General features: G+C 34.7%; 1 protein-coding gene across 1 annotated transcript in view; it reads left to right on the top strand.

The window, feature by feature from the left end:
• The window catches only part of LOC136028528 (titin-like), a 524,102-nt gene that overhangs the window by 478,671 nt on the left and 30,749 nt on the right, over positions 1-14,682 (top strand). The window contains exon 58 of the mRNA XM_065706373.1: positions 13,189-13,361. Within this exon, the coding sequence (XP_065562445.1) occupies positions 13,189-13,361 (173 nt within the window). The remainder of the gene's footprint in view (positions 1-13,188; positions 13,362-14,682) is intronic.

Here is a 14,682-nt window from a genome sequence, read left to right on the forward strand (position 1 = left end):
TTCTTCCGGACAAGTCCCATATATCACACAAACAAATTTTAGTTTGTGGTTTAGTTGAAGACTTTTCTTGTACCAGCTTTTACGGAGGCATATCTAGAGTAGTTTCTTGGGGGGGGGGGCTGTGACAAGGGCACCGAAAATCGACCAAATTGACAAGTCTGTTTAAAAAAAGGATAAAAAAGATGAGGGAGCCAGAAAATTCTTGATACGCCGCTGAACTTTTAAGCTAAGAATCATCAACTGAATTCTTGATTTTGAATTCTGAATTTATGATTATGAAAATCCGAACTCAGTTGATTCACAAATCCTGTTTTCTGATATATATATATATATATATATATATATATATATATATATATATATATATATATATATATATATATATATATATATATATATATATATATATATATATATATATATATATTCTGCGTGACCAAGATGGGCCCAGGATTGCACAAAGCCTCCAACTTACTGGAGGTCCCAGGGACTTCTTGCTGTCCGGTTCTAAGCCGGCTTAAGCGCTTCGGTGTAGACTTGAGAAGATATGTTGGTCCCCATCCTGCACTGGTATCCGGGATCACTGCTTTTCTTGAGGCCAAAATAATTTCAAAGATTTAAAGAACATGAAAATTGGAACTTGGAATGTTACGACGTTAAAGAATGACTATCGCATCGACATTTTGACTGACGAATTCAGACGGTTTGAACTGGATTTATTAGGAGTTTCAGAAACTCATATCCCAGGGGTAGGAAGCATGAAATTAGGTGACATAGAATTTGTTTACTCAGGAAGGAAGGATGGGGTACATAGACAGGGAGTAGGGCTCATGATGAATAAGGAAGCTGCTAAGTCTTGTTTAGGCTGGGAAGGTATTAATAATAGAATACTAATTGCTCATTTTATGACAAAAAAGTTTAGGGTATCAGTTATAGTAGTATATGCCCCCATTGAACCAACTGATGGAGATACTAGTGACTCAGATGAATTTTACTTACAGCTACAGGAGCAAATAGACAGGGTACCAGGTAGAAATATGGTGTTTTTGCTAGGAGATTTTAATGCCCAGGTTGGTAGAAATAGGGATAGATGGTATCCTAGCCTAGGTAATTTTGGTGTAGAAAAAGAAAACAGTAATGGCTATAGGCTTTTGCAATTTTGTAGGTATAACAACCTAGTTATAACCAATACGGTGGTTGGTCACAAAATGGCCCATAAGTTGACATGTTACTCACGTGATGGTAAGACAGCAAACCTTATTGAATATATTATTGTAAACAGAAGACTAGCAGGATCAATACAAGATACTAGGGTGTATAGGAGTGCCGTTATTGATGTTAAAAGTAAAGATCACCATCTAGTAGTGTCTAAGGTTAATTTAAAGCTGAAATTTCGGAAGAGTAACTCCCTCCCGGAAAGTTATGATGTTGTTAGACTTCAGGATGAAAATTTGAGAAAAAAATTCCAGGAACAGTTGAGTACTAAACTTGAGGGTTTAAAATTTGACAATGTGGAAGATGGATGGAATAATTTCAGAAAAACAATTTGTGAAGTTGCTGATGGTGTCCTAGGGAAGAGTGCTAAGACAGCAACTAGGAATATTAGTGAAAAAGCTTTAGGTTTAATAGAGAGTAGAAGGGGTTTGTATAAGAATTATCTGAGCGATAGGTCGTATGAAAACAAAAGGAATGTAAAGAAAGTAGAGAAAGCATTAAAATATGAACTAAGGAGATGTGAAATGGAGGCGATGGATAAAATTGCTGAGGATCTGGAAGATGCGGCTAGACGGCATAATAGTAAAATATTATACTGGCATGTTAATAAATTGAAAGGGAGTAGCCGATCCGGACTAGTCCCAGTTAAAGATAGAAATGGGGCCACAATTAGTGATAAGGAAAAAGTTAAAGAAAGATGGGTGGAACATTTTGAGAATGTGCTAAACCGAGATACAGTTGCAGGAAAAGATATAGATGAAAATGAAAAAGTTTGTGATACCTTGGATGTGAAGGAAGATTTGTTTAGTGAGGAAGAATTAGCAACAGTACTAGAAGGATTAAAAAATAATAAGGCCCCAGGCGCTGATAGTATGATTAATGAGTTTCTTAAATATGGTGGCTCTGAGGTTAGGAATAAGCTACTGAAGATTATGAACATGATTTTTGAAAAAGAGGAAGTACCCAATGATTTTAGGAAAACCTTAATTAAACCACTGTATAAGAAAGGTGACAAGAGTGAATGTCGTAATTATTGAGGCATTAGTCTGGTCTCTGTAGGGGACAAATTACTGAGTAATATGATACTTTTTAGACTGAGACATGCTGTAGACAAAGTTTTAAGGGAAGAACAATGCGGTTTTAGAAAAGGTAGAGGATGTGTCGACCATGTTTTCACTCTTAGGTTAATAATTGAGAAGTCCCTTCGTTGTCAAACACCTTTGGTCCTTAGTTTTATCGATTATGAGCAAGCTTTCGATTCTGTTGATAGAACAGCGTTAACAAAGGTCTTATCGTTATATGGTATACCAGAAAAATACATTAAAGTGATTTGCGCTATGTACGAGAATAATACTGCTGCGGTTAAGGTAGGAAATGAGGTTAGCAACTGGTTTTGTATTAAATCAGGAGTTAAGCAGGGTTGTGTTCTATCCCCCTTTATATGGATCATTTTGATGGACTTCGTCTTAAGGAGCACAGGAAAGGCAATTGGAGACCATGGAATCAAATGGGGAGGAAGAACGCTCCTGGACTTAGATTATGCTGATGATTTAAGCATATTAGATGAAAGTGTGAGCAAAATGAACGAATTTTTAGAGGTTTTACGAGTTCAGGGTGCTAAAATAGGCTTGAAAATTAATATTAAGAAGACTAAGTCACTAAGGCTAGGAATAAGTGAAGATGAACAGGTGACCTTAGGTAACGAAAAGATTGATCAGGTTGGGAGCTTCAGTTACCTTGGTAGTATTATTAGTAAAGATGGTGGGAGCAGTGAAGATGTTAAAAGTAGAATAGCTAAAGCTCAGGGTGTTTTTTCACAGTTAAAAAAAGTTTGGAAGAATAGAAAGATAAGCCTACAAACCAAGATTAGAATATTGGAAGCTACAGTGATGACAGTGGTCAAATATGGCTCTGAAGCATGGACACTCCGAAAAGCAGATAAAAATTTACTAGATGTTTTCCAGAGAAATTGCCTACGGATTGTTCTGGGTACCCGGCTGACTAACTGTATTTCAAACAGTAGGTTGTACGAAAAGTGTGGTTCAATCCCGCTTTCTGGGGCTATAATGAAAGAAAGGTTGAGAGCGAGGTCACAGGGGTGACCTCGGCCACGTTCTACGGATGAAGGATGACAGATTACCGAAGATTGTCCTTTTTGGCCAACCGTCTGGGGCTACACGGAAAGCAGGTCGTCCTTGTCTGGGTTGGGAGGATGTCATAAATAAGGATTTAAAGGAAATGGGAACTTCCTGGGAGGGTGTAAAGAGGGAGGCTTTAAATAGATTAGGTTGGAGGAGGAGCGTGCGTAGCTGTGTTGGCCTCTGGCGGCTTGGTGCTGCAGTGAGTTATTAGTAGTAGTAGTAGTATTCTGCATTTTCCAGCAAGTCCCCCCTAAAAATGTCTGAATACGCACTGGGATACCTTAGCACAGTATTAATGAGGTCTCTTCCGGAAATGAGTTTTAATCGTGGAAATGATGGTTGGATTTGAGGCTTTCAGCATCTTTAATGTCATCGAAGGATATTCTGGCATAGGTCCAGCGGAAGGACGGCTTGAAAAACAATCAAATAGCCTGAAAATAAATAATTACCACTATTTTGGATATTTTGTAGAATGCAGACTGGACAAAATCAGTAGTTCTTTTTGGGTTCTCCCGTTTAAAAAAAAAAAAAAAAAACAAGAAGATGCTACATACAGTAAAATCTCTATTATGCAAGTAATTATCAAGATACATAACATCATATTTTTCTTGTCTTAGTGTGTGGCATCATGAAAAGTAGTATTTGTTGCTGTTGTCGTTTTTTTGTATTCATTCCTCGTTATATTCAAGGGAAGACTGCTAGTAATTACTTACAATTTTCTTTTCTGTCTGTTGTTGAATTTTACCTTGTATGAAATTAAATATAAAAAAAACTAGGTTTTATAACTGAAAGTAAGGAGCGACATTAAAACTTAAAACGAACAAAATTATTCCGTATATAAAAGGGGTTTTCCCCTCCTCAACGCCCCGCTGGTGTTAGTCTACTGGTATTAGTTCAAAAAAATGTAGAGATGGGATGGGAGAATTTTTCGATCGGTGGAGGGAGAATTTTTCGATTGTTTCAATGAAAATAGGTTGGGGGAGGAGTAATAAATCTAGGAAGATCCAAATAAACATCTCTCATCCCCAACACCAATTAAGAACCACTGAATGAGAGCTGGTCTATTAAAACTTAAAACAAACGTAAATTATTCCTTATGTGAAAGGGGCTGTCTCCTCCTCAACGCCTTGCTATGTACGCTAAAGTTTTTACTCTTTATCACACCCCACTTTTTAAAAACAATAACAAATAAAAATATTAGCGTAAAGAGCTGGGCGTTGAGGAGGTGACAGCCACTTTCATATACGGTATAATTTATGTTCGTTTCAAGTTTAATATCGCTCCTTACTTTCAATAAAAAAAACAACTTTTTTTATTTAATTTCGAAACTTTTTTGAACTAATGTCGGTTTTGAATTTGGCTCGCCATACATGAATAATTAAAACGAAATTTGCATATGAATATTACTTTAAAAAAAGCAACTAATTATAACCTTATAATAACCAAGTTTTATTTTTGTTTCAGTTGTTTAAAAATGGCTCCTGAATCACAAAGGCTATTTAATTAGAATAATAACCTCTTTAAAAAGTTAAAAAGAAATTTTAGCGTAAGAGCGATTTATTGAGGAGAGGCAACCCCCCCCCCTCATATAGGTAATTAAATATAAAAACACAAGTTAAGGATTAAAACTTAAGACGAACAGAAATTATTACGTACATGAAGGGGATTGTCCCCTCCTCAACACCTCGCTCTTTACGCTAAAGCTCTTTAGTACTTTAAAAAAAGCGTCTTATTGATCTAGTTAAACGGATCTTGTATTTCAGAAATGATTCTTAAAGAACTTGGACAAGGCTCAAACTTTAGAGCAAAGAGCAAAGTGTTGAGAAGGGGGCAAATCCTTCTATATACGTAATAATTTCCGTTCGTTTTAAGTTTGAATGTTTCTCCTTAATTTTATTTGTAAAACTTGTTCTTTTTTAAATTTAATTTCTGATCTTTTTTTAAATAATGCCAGGAAATCTGACCCCACCTTCACGGAGAAACCCCCTAACCACGGAAACATCCTCTAAACAATTTAATCTCAATGAAAATGTACCCCATACAATTACTCTTAACCACACCGCACGTAAAATTGAGACGGAAAAGAGAAAGCAAGACCTAAAAAGAATTTGTATAAGAATTCTGGTATATTCCCGCTGTGTATAATTTCCCCCGACAAGTTCACTCCCTGGAAAATTCCCACGTAAAATTTCACCGTGGAAAAAGCCCCTGGAGAAAATTTGTTCCCCTCCACCGAAATGTATGCATGAATCCCAATAACAAATATTATCCGCAAACAATGGGCAAATTTTATAACTTAAGGAATTTCCTCTCAGGGCTGTGTGTGTGTGTGTGTGTAGGGGGGTGGAGTCACGTTATACTCAAAGGCATAGCTATTGGGCCTTTCAACTATGATGAACAGAATGGCTATCTCAAAATTTTGATCGGACGATTTTGGGAAAAAAAGTGGTGGGGGAGGTGGCCTAGTTGCCCTCCAATTCTTTTAGTCACTCAAAAGGGGAACTAGAACTTTTAATTTCCGTTCGAACGAACTCTCTTCCAATATTCTAAGACCGCTGAGTAGATACGATCACCTTGAAAAAAAATGATGAAAAATAACAAAAAAGAAAACACGGATCTGTGATCTTTCTTCTGGCAAAACATACAAAATTCCACATTGTTGGAGATAGGAGATTGAAACTCAAACAGAAGGGTTCTCTGCTACTCTCAATCTGATGGTGTGATTTTCATTAAGATCACTTTTAGTGGGTGTTTCCTCCTTTTTTCGAAAATCATGATCATGGTTCTTATATATCTAAGCCTCATGATTCTTGTATATTTGGAATTAACATAATAAACCGATTCTTTTAATATATCTATTGGTATTGAAATCGTGAAAAAAAAAAAACAATTATTCTGATACGCTATATCTGATGGTGTGATTTTTATTAAGATTACGTGTCTTTTAGGGGGTGCTTCCTCCTTTTTTGAAAATCCATGGTTCATTATTCTTATATAAAAAACGGAATTTTGATACGAATAGTTACATCAAAAGAATCACATTTTAATGCGGATTTTAAATAAATAAGTTTCATCAAGTTTAGTCTTACCCATCAAAAGTTACGAGCCTGAGAAAATTTGCCTTATTTTAGAAAATAGGGGGAAACACCCCTTAAAAGTCATATAATGTATAACGTGTAAGAGAACCCTATAGTAGAAGTTTCAAGTATCTACAAAAATGTGGAATTTTGTATTTTTTGCCACAAGACAGATCACGGATGCGTGTTTTTTTTATTATTATTATTTTTTCCCCAGGGGTGATTGTATCGACCCAGTGGTCCTAGAATGTCACGAGAGTGCTCATTCTAACGGAAATCAAAAGTTCTAGTGCCCTTTTTAAGTGACCAAAAAAAATTGGAGGGCACATAGGCCTCCTCCCCCGCTCATTTTTTCCCATGTTACCGGATCAAAATTGTGAGATAGCCATTTTATTCAATATAGTCGAAAAGCTTAATAACCATGTCTTTGAGGACGACTTACTCCCCCACAGTCCCCGTGGGAGGGACTGCAAGTTACAAACTTTGACCAGTGTTTACATATAGTAATGGTTATTGGGGGTGTGTACAGACGCTATCAGGCGATTTTTTTTGGCTGGAGGAGGAGACCTTGTGGGGAGAGGTTTATGCGGGGGAACTTTCCATGGAGGAAGAGAATTTCCATGAAGGGGGCGCAGGATTTCTTAGGATTTAAAAAAAAAACAGTGAGAAAATAATTATGAAAAAGTTTTTTTCAGCTGAAAGTAAGGAGCAGCATTAAAACTTAAAACGAACAGAAATTATTACGCACATGAGGGGTTCACCTACTCTTAATAACCCGCTCTTTACGCTAAAGCAATTTTATTAATTTTTAACTATTTATTCTACGGCCTTTGTGATTCAGGGGTCATTCTTAAAGAATTGGGACAAAATTCAAGCTTTACTGTAAAGAGTATAGTAAGTAGGTATTAACGAGGGTGTGAAGTTCGTAAGTTATTTCGTAAATTAAGTATATTTTACTAATAAAAACGTTCGTAAAAAAATAAAAGTTCTAGTTGCCTTTTTAATTAACCAAAAACTTTGATTAAGTCCTAGCTGATTTTTGCACTAGAGGAGATCGCCAATTCTTTGCCAGTATTAGAAGGAAAATATAGCCTAATTGCCGCAGTTAGCAAATGCATAAACAAGATCGCCATCTACACATTTTCGGATACCTCTGACTGCACTGATACGAATTTATTTTTTCACTTTTGTTCTACATATACCCGCTTGGAAATGAGTAGAATTTTTTTCTGCTGACTCTGTATTCGACACTTTGATAATCCATTGGCTCTTGGTTGATTTCACATTTTAGTCAACTATTCCACTTCGGTCTATCAATTCTTTCTCTGATTTGGAGAAAAAAATTACTCTGTAAAACTTTGTCTCTAAAGTTCTGCATTCAGAAACTTAAGAGTCACAAATTCACAAAGAGTCACAAATTCGCTTAAGGTCACAAATTCACAGCCTTGCGACGTTATTCATGAACGTGATTCATAGATTTTCTTTTTTACCATTCATTTTTAACGTCGAGTACTTTCAGACCGTGACACCGGGACACAAATGACGACCGGGACACAGGGAATATAAATGACGACCGGGACACAGGGACACAACTACAACGGGGACGCCGGGGGGAACAGGGGGATATATAAATGACGACGGGTACACATGGAATGTTCGATTAGCAATCACCACCAACAAAGCTCAAGGGCAATCATTAGAATCATGAGGTATAACTAAAAAAAAGGTAAAAAACTAAAAACTAAAAAAAAGACCAATTCAAAAACGAATGTATATACAGACCGGGACACCGGGACACAAATGACGACCGGGACACCGGGACACAGGGAATATAAATGACGACCGGAACACTCAAAGAGAAATTACAGACTGGGACACCGGGACACAAATGACGACCGGGACACAGGGAATATAAATGACGACCGGTACACAGGGACACAACTACAAAGGGGATGGCGGGGGCACAGGGGGATATATAAATGACGACGGCGACACAGGGAATGTTCGATTAGCAATCACCATCAAGAAAGCTCAAGGTTAATCATTAGAATCATGAGGTTTAGATCTGAATACGGATTGTTTTTCCCATGGACAATTATATGTTGCATGTTCAAGAGTCGGTAAACCTGACAATCTGTTTATATGCACAGACAATGGGACATCGAAGAATGTTGTATATTCGGAAGTTTTACGTAGTTAAAAACATATGTATATATCTATCTATATACACAGGTGGGACACAGGGACACAACTACAATGGAGCATGGCGCGTAACGACTTACGCGCGGGGGGGATTGGGGGGTGGGCGCCAAGCGCCCCCAACAGCTTTTATATATATATATATATATATATATATATATATATATATATATATATATATATATATATATATATATATATATATATATATATATATATATATATATATATATATATATATATATATATATATATATTATGCATTTTTCAGCAAGTCCCTCCTAAAAATGTCTGAATACGCACTGGGATACCTTGGCACAGTATTAATGAGGTCTTTTCCGGAAATGAGTGTTAATATCGTGGAAATAATGCTTAAACTCAATTTAACTATGGATTTTGAGGCTTTCAGTATCTTTTTAATGTCATCGAAGGATGTTGTGGCATAGGTCCAGCGGAAGGACGGCTTGAAAAACAATCAAATAGTTTGAAAATAAATAATTACCACCATTTTCGCATATTTTGTAGAATGCAGACTGGACAAAATCAGTAGTCTATTAAAAACTATTAAGTGTGTAAAGTTCTTTTTGTATTCTTCCGTTTCTAAAAAAAACAAAAAAACAAGAAGATGCTACATACAGTAACATCTCTATTATGCAAGTAATCATCAAGATACATGACATCGTATTTTTCTTGTCTTAGTGTGTGGCATCATGAAAAGTAGTATTGGTTGCTGTTGTCGTTTTTTTTGTATTCATAACTCGGCATATTCAAGGGAAGACTGCTAGTAATTACTTACAATTTTCTTTTCTGCCTGTTGTTGAATTTTACCTTGTATGAAATTAAATATAAAATAACCAGTTTTTGTAACTGAATGTAAGAAGCGACATTAAAACTTAAAACGAACAGAAATTATTCCGTATATGAAAGGGGTTTTTCCATCTTCAACGTCCCGCTGGTGTTAGCCCACTGGTATTAGTTCATGGAAATGTAGAGATGGGGTGTGGAATGTATTTTTTCAAAACATGGAGGAGGGACAATTTTTTCGATTATTTCAATGAAAATAGGTGGGGGAGGGGGAAGTAAAAGATCTAGGAAGATCCAAATAAACATCTCTCATCCCCACCACCAATTAAGAACCACTGAATAAGAGATAGTCCATTAAAACTTAAAACGAGCATAAATTACTTCGTATATAAAAGGGGCTGTCTCCTCTTCAACGCCCCGCTCTTTACGATAAAGTTTTTACTCTTTCTCACAATTCTACTTTTTAAAAACAATAACGAATTTCCGCTTTTTCGAAAATCATGATTCATGATTCTTATATATTTGGAATCAGCATAATAATCCATTCAAGACAATGGTTTATTTCTTTTTTTTTAAGATTCTTTTTAATTTCTTTTTCCCTGCTTGGATTCAATTAGTTTTGTGAGTCAGCTTTTTCAGTCTTATTCAAGTTATAATGGCGAAATTTAAAGTTAGGCTGGTTAGATTATGTTATTTTAGATTAGGTTAAATTTGGTTACAAATATCAGAAATGGGTTAAAAACCTAAGCAAACCTAGCCTGTCATCATCAAACCTTGCATTAAATCGAAAAAGTTGACTGGCAACGCTGATAATTTCAAGGAGAAAAAAAGGGATATCGGACGAATAACGAACATTCATTATATTTGTGAGTCAGCCCTATATTACCGTGAATGTCCGAAATTTGGTTAATGTCTACATTCACCGGTGAATGTTCGGAATTTCTTTTTCTCTACTTGATTTAGTTAGCTTTGCAAGACAGCTTTTTCGTTCTTATATAAGCTATGATAGTAAAAGTTAAAGTTAAAGTTGGGTTACATTATGTTTGTTTATGTTAAGTTGATTAGGTTAAATTTTGTTCTAAATATCAGAAATGGGTTAAAAGCCTAACTTTAGCTTACCTTACCCAACCAAACCTAACCTCACTTTACCAAATCTAATTAAAACTAACATGTCATCATCAAACCTTCCATTAAATTAAAAAGTTCACTGGCAACGCTGACTAAATCCACGGAGAAAAAAAAAAGTATTTCGGACATTCACCGGTAATTGTCATCATTCACCAATTTGCGGACATTCACGGTAATATATATATATATATATATATATATATATATATATATATATATATATATATATATATATATATATATATATATATATATATATATATATATATAATATACCAAGCTAGTGACCTTTTAAGCTTCCTTCAGGAAAACAGACCTAAAATTTTGAATAATGAAATTTAAATATCACGAGGAGATATAAAAATTTTAAGAAATCTTAGGTGAAGCTCTACCCAAAATTAGTTGGAAACCACTGTTCTTTACCAAGCACGTAGGGTAAGTTTGCTTTTTAGGCGCGTTCGTGTTCGGGAGGCCAACCTCTTCTTTGTACGACAAAATAGGTTTTATGGTGACTTTGGGAATCAGACAAAGGAAGACGCGAACTTCAGACAGAGACTAGCTAGAGTGACAAGATTGAATATACAAATGTAATCGCCAAATCTGGAAAAGTTAAATCAAGAAAATCAATTTCAAGCTTTTCATTATAGTTTTCTTCTTCTTCAGATACTTAACTGCAAATTCTGATAATTTAATTATTTCACTGGTCATTCGGTGAGAAGAAATTTAAATACCCAAAACATGCACGTGACAAAATTCATTTGTCTCAAAAGTATCTACAGAATATTTAGCTAGATGGTTTTTTCTAGTCGTGAAATTGTTTTTTTTTTAAATATTGTTATTTTAAAAAGGGCTCTTTAGTTTGTTTAAATTCATGGATGGTTTAATTATGCTGTAGTAATGGATAACAGAAGCCCATACTGAATGTTATATAAACCATTTTTTTTCATTTCTTTTCTTAATACGTGCATTTGATTAAGTATTTGGAAAAGAATCGCTCAAAAGGCGATTATTTACCCCTTCACAGAATGGAGTAAAACACATAACTCTACACTGTTTTCTTAGTCTTTGAAAGTATTAAACTTGAGCTTAAAGGCAGCATTAAGGGTCACTCCCTCTCAAGGCCTTACCTTGGGAAGGAGCTATTGGGCTTGAATCCTCCCCCTCCCCAAAGAGAAAAAGATTGTAAAGCTCGTAAAAACGCAAGAAAAATGTGTATGAACAAATTTTTAATGCGTTTCTAAAGTTTTTGCCCCCCCCCTCCAAAAAAAAGCCTTTATATACCCTTGCTCCCTTTTATTTCATTTCCTTGAATAATGCATATGCAAAAATGTCTTCTTGCACATCAACGTTGTTAATAAGCAGAAAATATTCATGGTACTGCATTTAATTTATTGCTCTAAGGTTAATAAATAAGCTTGGTTAGAATTGTAGGAGGCATCCGCGGACAACCGATTGAAGATTTTAATATGCACTATTTACAACTTTTCTTTGTCTGAGTCAAATTGTTTTCTTATCTTCTTTTTCATTAGAGGATGACAGGTTTTTAATATGAATGTAAAAGATTACATTTTATTTTAAAGTTTGTAATATATCATATGATCAAGTCTCAATGATCAATAATCCAGTTGTCATTTATTAACTAGTTAATTTTTCTTATTTTTTATTGGCACGGTTACAAATATTCAAAATACTAGTTATAGCGATCAAGGTTTATATTGTTTTTGTTTTTTTAATGTTCTGTCACTGTATGTGATGAGCATGAATAACGATTGGCTTCGAATAAGTTGATTAAGTTTAAAAACCAACTGGAAAAAAAAATTCAGAAATACGACTTTATGCTTAGTAAAGTAGCATAGCAATAATACAAAAAAGTTAAAAATTTTTGAAAACTGAAAATATCAATGGGTTGCCTTAAATTATAGAACATGAAATAGCAGGTGTGTATCTAGAGCAAAATCTTGGGGGAGGAGAAGTTGCTTAGGCAAGGTCTTTATTTGATGCTGCACATCCGTTTGGAAATATAGTCCTGTTGTGGCTATTCCATCGAAGCCATCGACTAGTTTCTTGAAGCAAAAATTAACCAGATACATAAGACCCTAGTGACGCTAATAAGAAATAACTGGTTACATATCCAGTGTTCCGGACAGCCAAAACAGTGTTACAGCCAAAAACTATTCCACTCAAAATAATTCATGTAGCAAACAGGTCGCTCTATTTATCTTCAGGCTGAAATATCTAGGAGAAATTCCCTGAAAAAGAACTTTACTTGATACAAAACATCTTTGGAAATATAGTCCTGTTGTGGCTATTCGACTAATCGACTAATCCTTCAAGTAAAAATTCACCTGGTGCATAAGACCCTGGTGATGAAAATGAGCCAAAATTGGTTGCATGTCCAGCGTTTTGGATGTATTTAGTGCAAGAAATTATTCTGTTAAAAAAATTCATATAGCCACTAATTTCCAGAGGCTGCTCTAATTTCCTAGGGTGCATAAGACCCTAGTGATGAAACTGAGCATGAATGGGTAATATATCCAGAATTTTAGACGTATTTAGTGCAACAAATTATACTATTTAAAAAAATATATTTCCTGTAACCACTTCTAATTTTTATTTTATTTTAGATTCAAAATCTGAAAGTAAACCGTGCACTGCTTATCCGCCATCTATTCTTCACCCTCTGAAAGAAACTATAATGGAAGAAAATTGCAGAATTCAGCTGGAGGTTTGCGTCCAGGGTTGCCCTGCTCCTAATGTGGAATTTAGGTTGAATGAACGTGCAGTGGATCAGAAACATGTAAGCATTCTTGAAAACCAAAAACAGTAGTTTGTTCTAAAAGGGAAATTGACTTAATTTCTTTCTCTTTTTTAATTCTTTTTTTATCTTTTTTTTTTTCTCAGTTTCACTCACTCGACAAATTAGTATCTAAAAAGTCTGCACCTTATATATAAAAATTTAATACAGACTATTTGTAATTGTTGATAGGTATTTCTTTCAGGTGTTTAACCTGATTCAAAAGAGATAATTTGTCATCATTTCTTTAGGGTATAATTTTGGTAGGCCTGGCAACAAACTTGGAGATAAAATCAAAAGCATGGATCTCTTCCCAGGTTCTTCTCGTATTTTCTAATTTAACCTTATTAAGAGATTTTTTTATTTTGATCAGAGGTTGAGGAAGGCTCGGAAACGCGGACACTTCGAAAGGCTGATGAATATATGTTAAATGTTTTCCAGAGGAATTTCTAAGGATGGTTCCGGGACCCTTTCTCCTGATTGTATGTTAAACACAAAGAATACGAAAAATATGGTTCGACACTCCTATTTGCAGCTATTATGAAAGAAAGATTGAGATGGCTAGGCCACATTTAAAGTTGCTTGGTCCTGCAGTAAGTTGTTGTTAGTAGTATTAGTTTGGTCTTGTTCTAATTTCAGGGTTTCCATTTATTGGTTCTTAATTGAGTTTTAAATAAAAAGTTGCTTGGTGATTAGTTATTATAAAAAAAAAAAACTCTCATTTGGTGGTGGGAGAAGTGTTCAAAAAATTTTTTGTCTATGTGTTTAACAAGAAGTGAAAATGTTAAGTCACATTCAGTAGGGATTTAGTTAAATCAAATTCTTCAAAGATAGTTTAGTAGCTAGATGCATGGATTAATAGTTTAGTTCTTTTACAGTTCTTAAACTTTATTTTTAGGGTGTATCTTTTGAACACATGAAGCTAAGAATCAATCAAGTACTTTCATGCTACCATCTCCAAGGAAATTTAAAAGTGGGATAGTTTGATTTGCCTCCCGAACGCTCAATTAATTTAGCCTACTTGGAATCGGCTGACCATTAACCATATAATCTTGTTAGTTCTAATATGGTTTATATTTATTAATAACATTAGGGGTTTTAGAAGCCCCTCAAGATATACTGTATTATAGATTGTCTATGATTATATTAGAATATTTTTAATTTAAACATATATATATATATATATATATATATATATATATATATATATATATATATATATATATATATATATATATATATATTGTATACACACAATTTAAAAACACAGCACATGGCGAGTGGGACGTGCCTGCAAATTAAACACAAACGAAAACGGAAGCCA

Source organism: Artemia franciscana, chromosome 6 (genome assembly GCF_032884065.1).
Source record: "Artemia franciscana chromosome 6, ASM3288406v1, whole genome shotgun sequence".
In the NCBI taxonomy this organism is placed as follows: domain Eukaryota; kingdom Metazoa; phylum Arthropoda; class Branchiopoda; order Anostraca; family Artemiidae; genus Artemia; species Artemia franciscana.